The sequence below is a fragment of the Macaca mulatta genome, chromosome 12, assembly GCF_049350105.2.
Source record: "Macaca mulatta isolate MMU2019108-1 chromosome 12, T2T-MMU8v2.0, whole genome shotgun sequence".
NCBI lineage: Eukaryota > Metazoa > Chordata > Mammalia > Primates > Cercopithecidae > Macaca > Macaca mulatta.
In genome coordinates, this window is record NC_133417.1 from 9636125 (window position 1) to 9649644 (window position 13520).

Here is a 13520-nt window from a genome sequence, read left to right on the forward strand (position 1 = left end):
GTCTGAGCCAGCCGGGTGCGAGGTGTCTGAGCCAGGGCGCAGGTTGAGGTGTCTGAGCCAGGGCGCAGGTTGAGGTGTCTGAGCCAGGGCGCAGGTTGAGGTGTCTGAGCCAGGGCGCAGGTTGAGCTGTCTGAGCCAGTGCGCACGTCCCTTTCCTGTTGTGCCTGCAGGCGGCCGTCTGGAAGAATTGGCCCAGGCTGGTTGGAAAGGTGGTGGCTTGAAGCTAACCACCCTCAGCAGGGCATTTCTGGGCTCACAGAGCTTCTGTTATTGGGGTGGTCACTGTCGATGGCTTCAAGGGCATTGACCGTGGCGATGGAGTTTTCAGGCATTGAGCTGATTTCTGTATCTTTGAAACAGAAGTAATTCGTCGCGGGTTGAGTGTTGTCCTGATGCTCTGGAGGAGTCACCAGCATGTGGAGTGTCGTCATGGGGCCGAGTCTGGGACAGAGGCACTGCAGGGGGCATGGACTGGCCGCCACAGGCGCCAGGTGGGGCAGCTCAGCCCCAGACCTGCTGAGGAGGTGGCCTGGGGTTGGGGCTGGGGCACAGGTGTCTGGGCAAGGGTGGGCTTCAGGGATTGTGGTGATGAAGACTGAAGCCACAGGCCACAACTGCTTCCCATTCCTGGAGCGTAAGAGCCAGGGCCCTGGCCAGTGTGGAGGGGAGATGATGCCCACCGTGGCTCCCTTCCTCTCTTGCACAATCATTCATTCACCCCGGCATTCCATCAACTGACCCTGAGCTGCTGCCCCCTGCTGGGCCTGTAGGGTCTCGGGGAGGCACAGAGAGCCAGTCAGCAGCTTAACAAGTGGAGGCTGGGCCTTTGCTTGGGCCCCTTGCCCTGCACACAGCTGATGAGGAGACACCCCAGGGCAGATGACAGTACCTGTGCAGGATGGAGTCCAGACCCAGCAGTAGCAGGTCCTGGGGTCCAGGGAGGAATGCTGAATGGGCGGCCCTGGCATCTGGGGTCTGCCCACCATAACCTGGGTGGGGATCTTGGGTCTGAGATTGGATCTCTTCAGTGTCCTCCCTGACCAGCCTGTCAGAGGGGCCAACATGGCGTCAGCAGCCGTGGAGGCTGGTGAGGGGTGGAGAGGGCCCCTGTGGCTGGGGAGCCTGGGAAGGGAGGCCTGGATGCAGCAGGAGCGCCAGAGAGATTCGGTGGCAGGTGGGAATGGGGGCTAGGGGTGTTGGATTGGGGGCTCTGTGTATCTTTATCTGGGGACTCTGAATCTAGATTCCTGCCACCTTTGAGGTCCAAGGAAACAGAAACCATGCTGATTTGTCTCCTCGTTGAGAACACAGCTGTTGTCCAACACAGCAAGCAGCATCAGAAATTATTCTGAGGCCTTCACAAAAAGACTCTGTAATGACAGTTCCTGGGTTTGGGGACCTCCGTCTGACATAGCTGTGCTTGTCTTTGGAGACAGAAATCGCCTGTACGTGTTTGGGCCCTTCTTCATCCGGCAAACCCCGAAGGAAGGGGGTGAGTGGGCCTCCCGGGACACCCACCGGCCACTCTGCTGGCCACAGTGACACTATAACTCGTGTGTGTTAAATACATTGGGAAAATAAAACAGTGTTTTCAGCAGATATCAATTAAGTGTCTACTGTATTCCACAGCATGCCCTAGGCTTAGAGAAAGTAGAAAGAGGAAAAATATGATCCAGAGGCAGTGAACTCGGGCGTCCTGGCGTCTTCCCTGCTGAGCGTGGGTCGCATTTCCAGGACACTCTTGTGGCCTTGTGACTGGGCAGCCTGCTTTTCTGTACCCTGGGCTGAGCCCCTTTGAAGCCCCCAGCTGCTCAGCGAAGTGGCAGGGGGTCTGGGCTCTCTTCTCCAGGAGGGGGCCGGGCTGTGTGGGAGTGGGGGGTCTGCCCCTAATGCCCCTGCCTCCCGCAGGCATCTCTGCAGGCCTTGCCACAACCGTGAGAAGGCCAAGGGCCTGGGCAAGTACATCTGCCAGCGGTGCCACCTGGTCATCGACGAGCAGCCCCTCATGTTCAGGAGCGACGCCTACCACCCTGACCACTTCAACTGCACGCACTGTGGGTAGGTGCACGGCCCGGCCCTGCAGTGCGGGCGGCGGGGAGCCAGGGCGGGCCCAGGGTCAGGGCGGTGGGGCCTCCACCTGGGGAAGTGTTGAGGTGGGAGAGGTGAGCAGGTTGGGCAGAGAGAGGGGTCCCGGGAGGGGGGCCGCAGGGCAGAAGTGGGCCAGGGGCCGGGAAGCAGCCATGGCAGGAAGCTTCTCTCTCCAGGGCTCTGTTCGGGGGGCACTTGAGACTCAGGAGGCAGGTGGGCTGGCCCTAGACTGCAGGCGAGAGTTGAGGTGGAGCAGCAGAAGGGACCCGAGGGCTAGGGGGGCAGGCAAGAGACCGGGAGTGGGCTTGGCGCTGGTGTTAGAGACAGGAGTTGCACAGGCAGCCCCTCCGCCCGTCCTCACCCACCCCCACCGTCCACTCCAGTCCTCTCCGTGCCTGTCCAGACACCCGGTGGGGTTTGGAGGAGGAGGGGGCCGGAGAACAGACCTGCTTCTCAGAGGCCTGGGTGCGGAACACAGGCCACTCTTCTGGGCTGTGCGGGAAGTGTGTGCTCCAGGGCCTGTCTGGGGCACAGGAAGTCTGCACAGAGCCCGGAGATCAGAGGGAGCTGCCGCCTCGGCTCTGCAGGCACAGAATGGGCCCCTCGGGGAGCCGCGCCCCGGGGTGGCGGCGCTGCTGGCATGACCCTGCAGAAGGGCACGGGCGGCACCTGGGGGCTGCACACTGTCTTCCAGGAAGGAGCTGACGGCTGAGGCCCGTGAGCTGAAGGGCGAGCTCTACTGCCTGCCCTGCCATGACAAGATGGGCGTCCCCATCTGCGGTGCCTGCCGCCGGCCCATTGAGGGCCGAGTGGTCAACGCGCTGGGCAAGCAGTGGCACGTGGAGGTGAGCCAGGCTGGCGGGCACGTGGCCTCAGGTTGGGGGTGCCCCAGCTCAGGGTCACGGTGAGAGCAGAGCCCAGGCTGCGTGGCTGGCTCCCGGCGAGGCCCTTCCTTTGGGGCACTGCCCCTCGCTGTGCTCAGCCGGGGACACCAGCCTGCCCACGGGAGCCAGGAGACCCGAGTGCACACGCATGGTTAGGTAGCTGTGCCCACCTCTCCTCTTCCCCCTGCTGGCATTCTAAGAGACTCCAAGGTCAGGAGAAAACCCTGGGGGCAGTTTGCCCAGGGTGCTCTGGGGGTTGTGGTTGACAGAACCCACTATGTGGACAGCCTGTGCAGACACGGAGTGGAAGAGTTCCTCAGGTGTGGGCACTGCGCCACCTGGAGTGCCCCCGCTGGGTGGTGGGCTCTCATGTTCTCATGGGTACACTGGGATCGGTGAGCCCACCACCTTCCCTGATGACCTGGCCAGCGCTGTGTCCAGAAGCTGTGTTGGGTGGCAGCTGGGGTGGGAGGCCATGCCGTCCTGCCCTGATGCAGGCCCCAGCCCCCAGCCCTCATCCTCACAAGCAGATCCCTGGGGGAATGCAAGGTGCTGCTCAGTGACCCCAGGCTTGCAGGGGGTGCCTGCAGAGGCCCCACGTGGACAGGCTGGGCCGCCTCTGCCAGCGAGGGCCCACCATGCCACAGCATGGGGCTGGTACCTGACTCCTGGGGCTGAGGCTGCTTTCTGACTTCCTCCTGGGGGAGGCCAGACTGGGAGGGGATGGTGACTAGCAAGGTTCCCATCGGTCTCTTAGAGGAGGGGTGGGGTCTGCTGACCCCAGGGCGTTCACAGAGGTGTCAGCCCTCTCTGCGCAGTGTGAATCCTGAAGGGCCTCCACCTGCCCAGACTCTGCTTCCTGTCCCCTTCTGTCACTGCCGCCTCCTGGGGCCACTGCTGTCCCCTGGAGTCACCACTGGCTCCTGGGGTCACTGCTGTCCCCGGGTCACCACTGTCCCTTGGGGTCACCGCTCTAGCCCTGATGCCGCCCGGCCCGCCCTCTGTCCTCGCAGCACTTTGTCTGCGCCAAGTGTGAGAAGCCATTTCTGGGGCACCGGCACTATGAGAAGAAGGGCCTGGCCTACTGTGAGACTCACTACAACCAGGTGAGCCCGGCGCAGAGCCCTCAGGGACGCGGATCGGGAGGGGTGGCCAGGAGAGCTGCCGTGAGCAGGGGAGACTGTGGGCACCCCCTCAGGAGCTCTACCAGGTGCTGAGCCCAGGCCTGCACCCTCAGCCCTGGGGTCTCGAGACCCAAGCAGCTCTCTCAGCCTCAGTGTCTTCCTCTGAAGAATGTTCTGGGGCTGGTGTGAGGTCCTGGGCACACGGGGCTGACAGTGCCAGCAACCCCCTCCCTCCCTTGCTCTCGTACAGAAGGCGGGGGGCTGATGGGACACGGTCACCACCTGGGCCCACCTCCTTGCAGGACAGCAGCAGCCAGAGGAAAGGGGCCTTCTGGGGAGCAATGTCCCAGCTGGTTGTCCTTCCCGGGGCAGGGGGTGGTTCTAATGGGTTGCAGTGCCCTCAACCCAGTCTTGCAGCTGGGCTCTGGGAAGCAGGGCCTGGGAGATGCCTGAGAGGGGCCGTGTTGGAGGGCCAGGCCCGCTGCATGATGGCCCTGGGCTAGGGTGTGACTGCCTGCTCGGCCCACAGCTCTTCGGGGACGTCTGCTACAACTGCAGCCATGTGATTGAAGGCGATGGTGAGGCCCTGTGTTCCCTCCCCCACCCCACCTGCTCTCCTGGGGCCTGGGTGCTGCAGCTGTGAGCCCAGCTGCGCCTGTGGCAGCCTAGCCAGCCCTGCTGAGTCACATGCTTCCCTCACAGTGGTGTCGGCCCTCAACAAGGCCTGGTGTGTGAGTTGCTTCTCCTGCTCCACCTGCAACAGCAAGCTCACCCTGAAGTGAGTCCTGTGATCGTGGGATGGGGCTCAGGGTGGAGGGGGCTCCTGCGGGTCCTTCCTCTTAGCAGCCTCCTGCACACCAGCTGGGTCTGGCCTGGGGATATGGTGGGGACAAGGGGCATCCCGGCCCCATACCGCCCAGTGAGATGGGGGCAGGTCCAGGGACCCCAGGGCACAGTGAGAGGAGGAACACTCGTGCCTCCAACACACCTGCCAGAACCCTGGACTCTGGGGAGGGACGGGCGTTCCAGCCCAGGGAACAGCATATGCAAAAGCAGCAGTGTCAGCTGCTCATCCAGGAAGCCTCAAGGGGTGTGGGATGGCTGGAGTTGGGAGCGGAGAAATGGCATCCAGGTTTCCAAGGGCTGTGGGGAGGCATAGAGGGTTCTGGGGTGTCAGAACCTGAGAGAAGCCTCTGGGAGGGAAGGGCAGCCTCAAGGCCCTTCTCATCCCTATGCTCTCTGGTCAGGTCACCCTACGGCCTGGCCTGCTGGCTAGGAGAGGCTGGTGTGGGGAGGCCCACTCCATGGTCACCTGTCTGGGTTTAAAGGGGTGGGCGTGGGGCTCTGCTGACAGCTCTGCTTCTTCCCCAGGAACAAGTTTGTGGAGTTTGACATGAAGCCCGTGTGTAAAAGGTGCTATGAGAAGTTCCCACTGGAGCTGAAGAAGCGGCTGAAGAAGCTGTCGGAGCTGACCTCCCGCAAGGCCCAGCCCAAGGCCGCGGACCTCAACTCTGCCTGAAGGGCCTCTTGCACGGCCGCCTCTCGGCCCCTCCGCCTTCTCCCCTCCCGCTGTCCCTGCTCAGCCCCCTCGGCCCGGTCCACCTGCGCCTTCCGCACCTTACCCTCCCCTTCTCCTTCCTCATTGCCTCCTCCCTTCCTGTTCCCTCATCTCTGCCTTCCCCATGTCTCTCTTCTCCTTGGCTGTGGCTTCCCTCTGTGAGGAGGCAGGAGCTAGGGAGTGGGAGCCTGTGACCCCACGTCTGACAGCCACAGCCGCCTGTGCCCACAGCTTCCGCCCACAGACCTCCAGGGACAGGAGCAAATTGCGCCACAGTTCCCCGCCTGGCCCTCCCCAGGTGGCTCGGTAGCTCGTGCTGTCCTGTGACAGCCCCTGCCCCAGAGCAGCCCCACTAAGTGCATGTGGCTCCTGGGCCACCCATAGCCAGGGCAGCCTGCTGGAGCCACAGGGCCAGGGCCACGCAGATGGAGGCCTCTAGGAGCCACCTGCAATCCCTCTCCACTCATTCAACCAGTGGCACAGTGTCCCTGTGCCCACACTGAGCCAGCAAGTCCTGCTGTCCACACCCACAAGCTCCCTGGAGGGACAGGACCCACCTCCATCCCTCGGAAGGCCTTCCTGGAGTCCCACCTTGGCCACCCCCGCACCCAGCTTGGGGCTTGTGTTGAGCCTTTGGGCTGGGCCAGGGTCCAGGAGGTGGTGGGGTCGCAGGTGGCTTGTTAGCACCGCCAGGGAGGACGCTTCCTCTGCGGCCGGCGCAGACCCGGTGCGGGGCTCACGCTTGCACAATGAAGGCTTGTTCACACGACCACAGCAGTCTGCGTGGTTTGTGGCAGGGGTTGGGAGTGGAGGGGATGGCAGCGGCTGTGAACACACTGCTGCTGGGGCAGTTGAACAGAGGGACAGACATCAGACAGACAGGCACGAGTTCAGGGGGCCCTAGCCTCTATCCCAGGCCAGGCTGCCATAAGGGGTTGAAAACTAGCCCTGCCAGGACCTCACAAGCCTGGGTGGCCAGGTCCACATTAAGCTGTCCCAGTGGGCTGAGGAGGGGTGGGAAGGGACAGGACATGCCAGGGAGCGGGGGAAATCCAGGCTTCCAAGGTGCTATATCCAGCTCTGGCCACTGTCTGGGCACAAGCTGGCCTTAGCACGAAGCCAGCAGCCAGAGAGCCGCACCTCCACCCCGGCCTCCTGGGTGCCGCGGGCGGCGGGTGGCGGGCGGGGACGACAGAAGGTGTGAGGAGGGCGCTGGGAGGAGGACTCTCCCATGAGTGCCCCTCCCCAGTCTGAGAAACAGGAAGGCAGGGAGGGGGAGGAAGGAAGCAGAAAGAGGGAGGGATGAAGTCATTCCTGGAGAATGCAGCTGCCCTCCCAGTTCCCTGGGAAAGTCGCAAGGCATTTTGCTTTCCCTGCGGCTCTCTGCGGGCCAGAGCCTCCCAGGCCCCATGTCCACCTCGTGCCATACCCTGCCCCCTCAGACACACTCGCTTCTCCTGCCCCAGGGGTTTTTACTGAACATTCTGGTGGGCTGGGGTTGCGGGGGGGTCCTCTCAGCCATCCACCAACAGCCTGGGGGTCCGAGACTCCCGACCCACACTGGGTCTTCTCACCTCCATATGCAGCGCCCAGGACAGAGGGGGCCACCTGCGGGGCTGAGTGGGCTCGTATGGGGGGCAGCATGGAAGGCTGCCTGCCGAGGACAGGCCCTGGGCTGAGAGGGCCTGGGAAGGTGCTGCCAGGCTGGAGGTTGACAGGGTGCCTGAGCAGACACGCCAGCATCCGCTGCTAGGCACTGGCCAGGGCTGGGGCCTTGGAGCCCCACTGCTTGTTCATGGCACTCAGGAGCTGCTGCACATATGAGGTCAGCAGGTCGTCCATCTTGTAGCCCTGGACAGGGGACAGGGTGGGTCAGAGTTGTGGGTGCAGAGGGCAGGTGGGGGTCCTGGACTCAGGGACCACCTTCTCTTCCTCAGCACCCAGCGGTGCAGGGCATGAAGAAAGGGCAGGCGGGCTCCTGCCGTTGGCACCGTCATTTCTGCCTGCCCTGCTGGGGCTAGGTCTCCCTCCCGCCTCAGAACGGGCCAAGGGTGCAGGGGCTCCTGCCTGGCCTTGCCACCTTGGCTGCTGGTCCTGGGGATGCACCCAGTCCCCCTCCAGGTCTGCTGGCCCCGCCTGGGCCCTGTGACTGAGCCCTCTTAATGAGCCACTTGAAAGGGGTGAGGGTGGGGAACCCAGTCTCCAGCCGCTCCATCCTGTGCATCCTGGCTGGGAGAAGGGACCGGCGCTCACCAGGGAGGTCTCGCACAGCAGGCGGCTGCCACGGCCCAGGTTCCCCAGCACCATGTGGAAGTAGGTGCTGCCGCTGCTCCAGCTGGAGATCTTGGTGAAGGGATAGGTGGTGAGCAGGTCCTGGGGGCAGAGAGGGTGGGTGGGCAGGGTGCCTCCAGAGCCCGTGGGCTGTGTGTGTGTTAGGGGACAGGAGAGAGGCACGACACACTGCAGAGGTGACTGCAGCCCCACCTGCACGGGTCCCTGGACTTGGTGGCCCCCAGCCCCTCCAGAGGCCCGGCAGCTACCTTGGTCTTGGGGTGGATGAGCAGAACCCCATGCCGGTTGATGGCGATGAGGATGATGTCCGGGTAGGAGGGCTCCGAGGTTTGCTGGGAGGGAGGGAGGGACACAGCGGTCCTAGTCCAGCCCAGGAGGCCAGGCTGCACCTCCTAGGAGCTCACCTAGGCCACATGCACATACACACACACGCCCACGCCCTCCAGCCTCGTGGCCAGTCCCACCCAAGACGTGTGCTGGTTGATGCTGGGCCTGCCTGGGCAGAGCTGAGCAGAGCCTGCTTGGGCAGGAGGCCCGGGCGTGGGGCAAGGCCTACCTTCACCTCGAAGAAGGCAGACCCGAAGGTGGGCCAGCGGCAGATCCACTTCAGGAAGGCCACCTTGGCCTCCTCCACTGTCTTGTCCTTGTGCTTGTCATAGGCCAGAAGGATGCTCTGGGGGAACAGGGCCAGTAAGGGCCTGGGTGCTGAGGCCCCGCAAAGCCCTGGTGGGGGCAGCACCTGCCTAACCCAGGCCAGTACGGTGGGGTGGGGTGGGGTGGGGCGGGGTGGGGTGGGGTGGGGCGCGGTGGGGCGGGGTGGGGCGGGGTGGGGCGGGGTGGGGTGGGGTGGGGCGGGGTGGGGTGGGGAGGGACGCAGCGCAGGACAGTCTCGGTGGCGCCGTGGACAGCGTGGGAAGGCGTGGTGTGTGCAGAGCCAGCCCACCCTCCACACCACCCGTGTGTACCCATGTGGTCTTGGAGCCCAGGCAGGGCATGGCACTGGGGCAGGATCCCAGGGAGGAGCAGCAGCCCAGGAACCCTTCCCCAGCCCTGTGAGGGACCTTTTTCCACTCCTCCGAAGACATCAGGCGTGTGAGGTCCTTGGGCACCAGTTCCCTCAGGATCTTGGGGACATTAGCCAGCTGGGACCGGTCGTTGTTGAACTGGGCCTTGTAGATGAGGCCCGCCAGGTGGATGGCGTCCTCCCGCGAACACTTGTGGAACCCGCGCAGGTACTTGGGCAGCTCCTGGGTGGTGGACACACTGGGCATGCTGGGTCTCCGGCCGCGACCCGCACGCCCCCAACCTCTTTCCCGCTCAGATGGTGGGGACCTGGGGCTTAGCCCACCCCATCCAGGACGGACTGAGCAGGGTAGAGTGTCAGGGCAGGGGAATGACCCTGAGTCAGGGCAGGCCCCCTGACATCTGCATGGAGGTGATGGCCTTGCTCCACCCATGTGGTTGGCCCTGCAGGCCATGGCCACTGTTCCATGGGCCACAGGACCCTCTGTCCCACCCTCCCCAAGTCATGCTGCAGGTGCCAGTGCAGTCACTGTCCCCAAACACTGTTGCCCTCTGCTCCTGGTTCCAGAGCCCTCAGGGGCTTGGTCTGCCTACCACATGGGCTGGTACCCCGGGCTGAGGCTGGTCCTGCCCTGGCCTGCTGGCTTCTACAGCCTCAGAACAGGTGTGGGAGGATGGGGGTGGCCCCGGTGGCCACCAGGGCAGCCTGCCCAGTACCTGGTGGTAATGGAGTATGGTGTCCGAATTCACATCCTTCCCCGGGGTGATGTTGAGCCACAGTTTCCGCATGAAGTACACCTGGTAGGGGAGCGTCACGGGGGCCCCTGGGCGAGGGCCAGCAGTGGGCACCAAGCCTGGCCCAGCAGGTACACCAGCCCTGACCCCCTGGCACCCCCACACTGCACCTGCCACCTCCCTGCCTGGAAAGCCTCCACCCTTCTTCCTCCCCAGTCCCCCAGGTTTTCCTCAGCCTTCAAGATGAGTGTGGAGGCTGCCTTCTCCAGCAATGTTCCTGGACTCCCACCCCCAGCCCATGGGGGTCATGCCCCTCAGCCCTGGGGCATCCTTCATCACCCCATGGTGCAGCCACCGGTTCCTGCCTGAGCTGGGAGGCCCTCACTACCAGGCCCCAGGGCCTGGTTGTCCCCACAACCCAGGGACACACAGGAAGGAATGGATGCATGAATGGGCATGGGCCACACGGAGGCCGACGGTGCCCCCTCACCCCACCCAGCCGCACCCTCGCCCAGCTCCACAGAGGCCTCCTCACCTTCTTTCTGGGGCTTGTTCTTCTTCACCCAGTCAGACACCTGCCTCAGGGAATCGAAGAAGAAGTCTCCTTCCTTCTGGCTGATGACCTGGGGAGGGGAAGGTGCAGGGACGGTGGGGGGCTGCCAGAGGACTGTCCTCCTGAGAGGGCCCTGCCGGGCTCCGGTCCACTGGCCGCCTACGGCCTGGGTGCTGCGCTGGAGTCGGCTGTGCGTGGGCTTTCGGCGTGTGGAGCTGGCTCTGCTCCGGGACCCCACCTACCTCTGTCCCGGCAGCCCTGGCTGTGCAGCCTGGTCCAGCATGGGTGCCCCTGGCAGGCCGAGGCCCCCACCAGGCAGCACCTAGGATCCCGCTCACCACCCGCCCAGCCCCAGCGCAGCTCACCTTGTCTGCAATCTTGATGAAGAGACTGCAGCCCTCCCAGGAGGCCAGCTGCAGCCTGGTGGCAATGCTGTCACACACATCCCGCACCCGTGTGTTGGCAACCACCTCCAGCATCTGGACAGAGAGGCGGCTGGTGAGGCCCGGGGCCTGGCGAGGGGCCAGCACAGCCCAGGATGAGCCTTCCTAGCCTGGACCTTTGCTCCTTCATGAAACCTGGCTTGGATGTGGTCTGCCCTGAGCAGAACAGGCCTCCCTTCCAGAACCCTGGCCAGAGGCTCACGTTGTTTAGTCCCAGCGTTTGTTGCCCTGGGGCCCTGGAGGCCTGGCCTTCTGACTCGCCTTCAGAGCCCATAGCCAGACTGTGGGAACTTCCTGTTACTGGGACCTGAATGTCCCCAAGACCAAAAAGACCACCCTGCTGTTGGAGAGGGCGTGAGGCGACACTGCCCACCTTGGCCTCAGTCCGCTTGTCTTTGCTGCCCCTGGTGAAGGCCTCTGTGTCACGGCTGGGTCCTGGTGGTCTCCCACCTGTCCCCTGTCCCCTTTTTCCCCCAGCAGCCATGGCAGGCTCTGTGCACAAGGCACACAGTGGGGATACCTGCTCTCCCACACCCCAGCTGGTCAGAAGCCCCTAGGAGCCCCCAGGTCCTGGGACTCACCCTTGCTGCTCACCCCTCTGTCCTCTCTCCCGTGTCCTGGGCCTGGATCCCCCAACTCATACCTTGGGGCTGGCCTGACTTCCAAAGGGTAGGCGGGGCCTGCGTCCCATGGGGAGGGGGCAGGAGACCAGTGAGGATGGGACAGCCCTAGAAAAGGCTCTCCAGGGTTCCCAAGGAGCAGGCTGGGCCAGGAGGGAGGGTGCCCCATGGCCTTCGGAGGCCTGAGATCTGCCGTGCAGGCCAGAGCAGGGCCTCACCTCGCTGGTGTCATTGGGGAGGTAGACCTTGTGGCAGATGCGGGAGATGTTCTGCTCCGCGGCCTCCACCTCCACCTGGTGCGGGGGCTGCTTCCGGGGCCCTGTCCTGAGGGGCACAGCACGTGCTGCAGGTGCCACCCCCACCCTCATCCTCACCCATGCCCCAACCCCAACGTGGGCCCTAAACCATGTGCCAGAAACAAGAAAAATAACCCCAGTGACCATAACCTGGGTGGTTCCAGCCCCTCGCACATCCCAGGGGCTGCCCCTGGCTCGCTCGCAGCCTCAGAGGCAGCGATGCTGCAGCTGTGCCCGAAAGCCTGGGCCACACATGGGAAGGGCCAGGCCAGGGGCTCCTGGGGAGGCACCGGTGGGTAAGGCTGGCTGTGTTCTTGTTCTCACACAATAGGGGCATCGGGCAGGGGTCAGGGACTCTGGTAGGGCCTCTCTGGGGCGCCTAACTCCCTCTGTGACCATGGCTGCCACTGAAATCAGCCACTCCCACAGTCAACCTGCCCTCCTCATGGCCACAGGAGGCCACGCAGAGGAAGCAGGAGCGGTGGGGGAGAGCAAAGACAGCCAAGGAAGAGCTTCCCAGCTGTGGGCGGATGAGGGAGGCTGCATGGACTTGGAAGGACAGGCCTCTAACCTCAGCCTTGAGGGCCTGGGCTGGGGCATCCAGGTCCCCCTCTGTGCCACCGCCAGGCAGTGGTGGGGCAGGGGAGCTGGTGGCTATGACTGAGCCTTCTCTCCACCCTCCTGGGCCTCACCCTCCACCCTCTTCTCTGGCGGCTCGGGGCCCAATCCTGCCTCCCAAGCTGATGCTGGCTTCTGGAGAGTCCTCCTGGGACCATGAGCTCCTGGAGGGCTGGCCACGCCCCACAGCATCCCAGGGCTGTGGGCCCAGGGTCAACGCTGGGGGCTGGAGGCACTCGGCTCACCTGAGGACCCTCTGGATGCGGCGGCCGCAGTCGGGGGCCAGCAGCTTCCCCCTCCGGGTGTCGATGAACTTTTGGGCATGGGGCAGGAGCCCCTTGCTGGGCGGGAAGAGACCAGTGCAGAGCCACAGCAGCTGCCAGCCCCGCTCCTCACTGTGCCTGGAAGATGGCGTTTGTCAGTGGGAAGGGCTCCTCAGGGGGCCCAGGCCAGGCAGGCACCTTGGGGAGCAGGGACGGATATGAGAACTACCTGAGGTCTAGGGGGCCTGAGGGGAAGGGCACCAGCCAAGCTGCACCATGCCAGCTGTGCCCGGCTGCCTGATGCCACGGGCTTTTGCACCCTCAAAATGGGGGTGGGTGGGCATTGCACCCATTTTGTGGAAGAGGACGCTGAAGCCCACACACAGAGGCCATGGCCTGCCAGGTCACACGCACGGGGTGGGAGCAGGCAGGGCCGTCCTCTCCTGCTCTGACCGCCCCTAGGACATCAGCAGAGCAGACCAAGGGCCCCAGCCCTTCCCACTGCTGATGCAGGTGCCCAGATGGGGGTTCCGCCGCCACGAGCTGCGGTGTCCCCTCTGAGCCTCGGTCTGGCCTCAGGGGCTGGGATGAGGACTGAGGGTGACAGCGCGGGCCGGCCGCCGCCCCAGCAGACCTGTTGGAGTTGTGCGTCAGCTGCTTCAGGAGCTGGCAGTAGACCTCGTCCTGCAGGGCCGGGTGCTGCAGGGCCAGCGTGAAGATCTGGTCGGTGAGCTCCAGGCTGGGCCAGGCCTGCCGAGAGGGATAGTCGCCCATATACCGGAGGATGGGTGTGGCTGTCAAGGAGCACGGTGCTGGGCCGGCCCCACGCTGACCACAGACTGGGGATAGATGCTGACCCTGACCTAGGCCCCTTGCCGACCCCTGACCCCAGCCCTGCGGTGAGCCACTTGTGGGCTCTGTCCCGCCACTCTGGGTTTCTCAGACCTCCTGGGCTCTTCTGCCCTAGAGCCCAGCTGTAGGGCCAGGAGCTGCCGGGTGCCTCTGCCCTGGGGTTGACAAGGC

General features: G+C 64.4%; 2 protein-coding genes across 17 annotated transcripts in view; one reads left to right on the forward strand and one right to left on the reverse strand.

The window, feature by feature from the left end:
- LIMS2 (LIM zinc finger domain containing 2) overlaps positions 1 to 6423 on the forward strand; it is a 44055-nt gene extending 37632 nt beyond the window's left edge. For 8 of the 10 annotated variants that reach the window (XM_015109810.3, XM_077956308.1, XM_028830450.2 and 5 more), the window contains 6 exons: positions 1909 to 2058; positions 2783 to 2933; positions 3986 to 4078; positions 4626 to 4674; positions 4799 to 4874; positions 5468 to 6423. In XM_015109810.3, the coding sequence (XP_014965296.2) occupies positions 1909 to 2058; positions 2783 to 2933; positions 3986 to 4078; positions 4626 to 4674; positions 4799 to 4874; positions 5468 to 5615 (667 nt within the window). In that variant the 3' untranslated portion in view covers positions 5616 to 6423. 10 annotated transcript variants of the gene reach the window in all.
- A 686-nt stretch (positions 6424 to 7109) lies between these two features.
- The window catches only part of MYO7B (myosin VIIB), a 111794-nt gene continuing 105383 nt past the window's right edge, over positions 7110 to 13520 (reverse strand). For 5 of the 7 annotated variants that reach the window (XM_077956735.1, XM_028830615.2, XM_077956736.1 and 2 more), the window contains 11 exons: positions 13132 to 13285; positions 12480 to 12635; positions 11539 to 11644; positions 10623 to 10736; positions 10240 to 10327; positions 9687 to 9793; positions 9008 to 9193; positions 8503 to 8619; positions 8195 to 8278; positions 7908 to 8027; positions 7110 to 7505 (listed from right to left, as the gene is read on the reverse strand). In XM_077956735.1, the coding sequence (XP_077812861.1) occupies positions 7404 to 7505; positions 7908 to 8027; positions 8195 to 8278; positions 8503 to 8619; positions 9008 to 9193; positions 9687 to 9793; positions 10240 to 10327; positions 10623 to 10736; positions 11539 to 11644; positions 12480 to 12635; positions 13132 to 13285 (1334 nt within the window). In that variant the 3' untranslated portion in view covers positions 7110 to 7403. Of the gene's footprint in view, positions 7506 to 7907; positions 8028 to 8194; positions 8279 to 8502; positions 8620 to 9007; positions 9194 to 9686; positions 9794 to 10239; positions 10328 to 10622; positions 10737 to 11538; positions 11645 to 12479; positions 12636 to 12726; positions 13286 to 13520 lie in introns of all 7 variants that reach the window. The other 2 variants (XR_003721205.2, XR_013401932.1) reach the window with 2 other exon arrangements.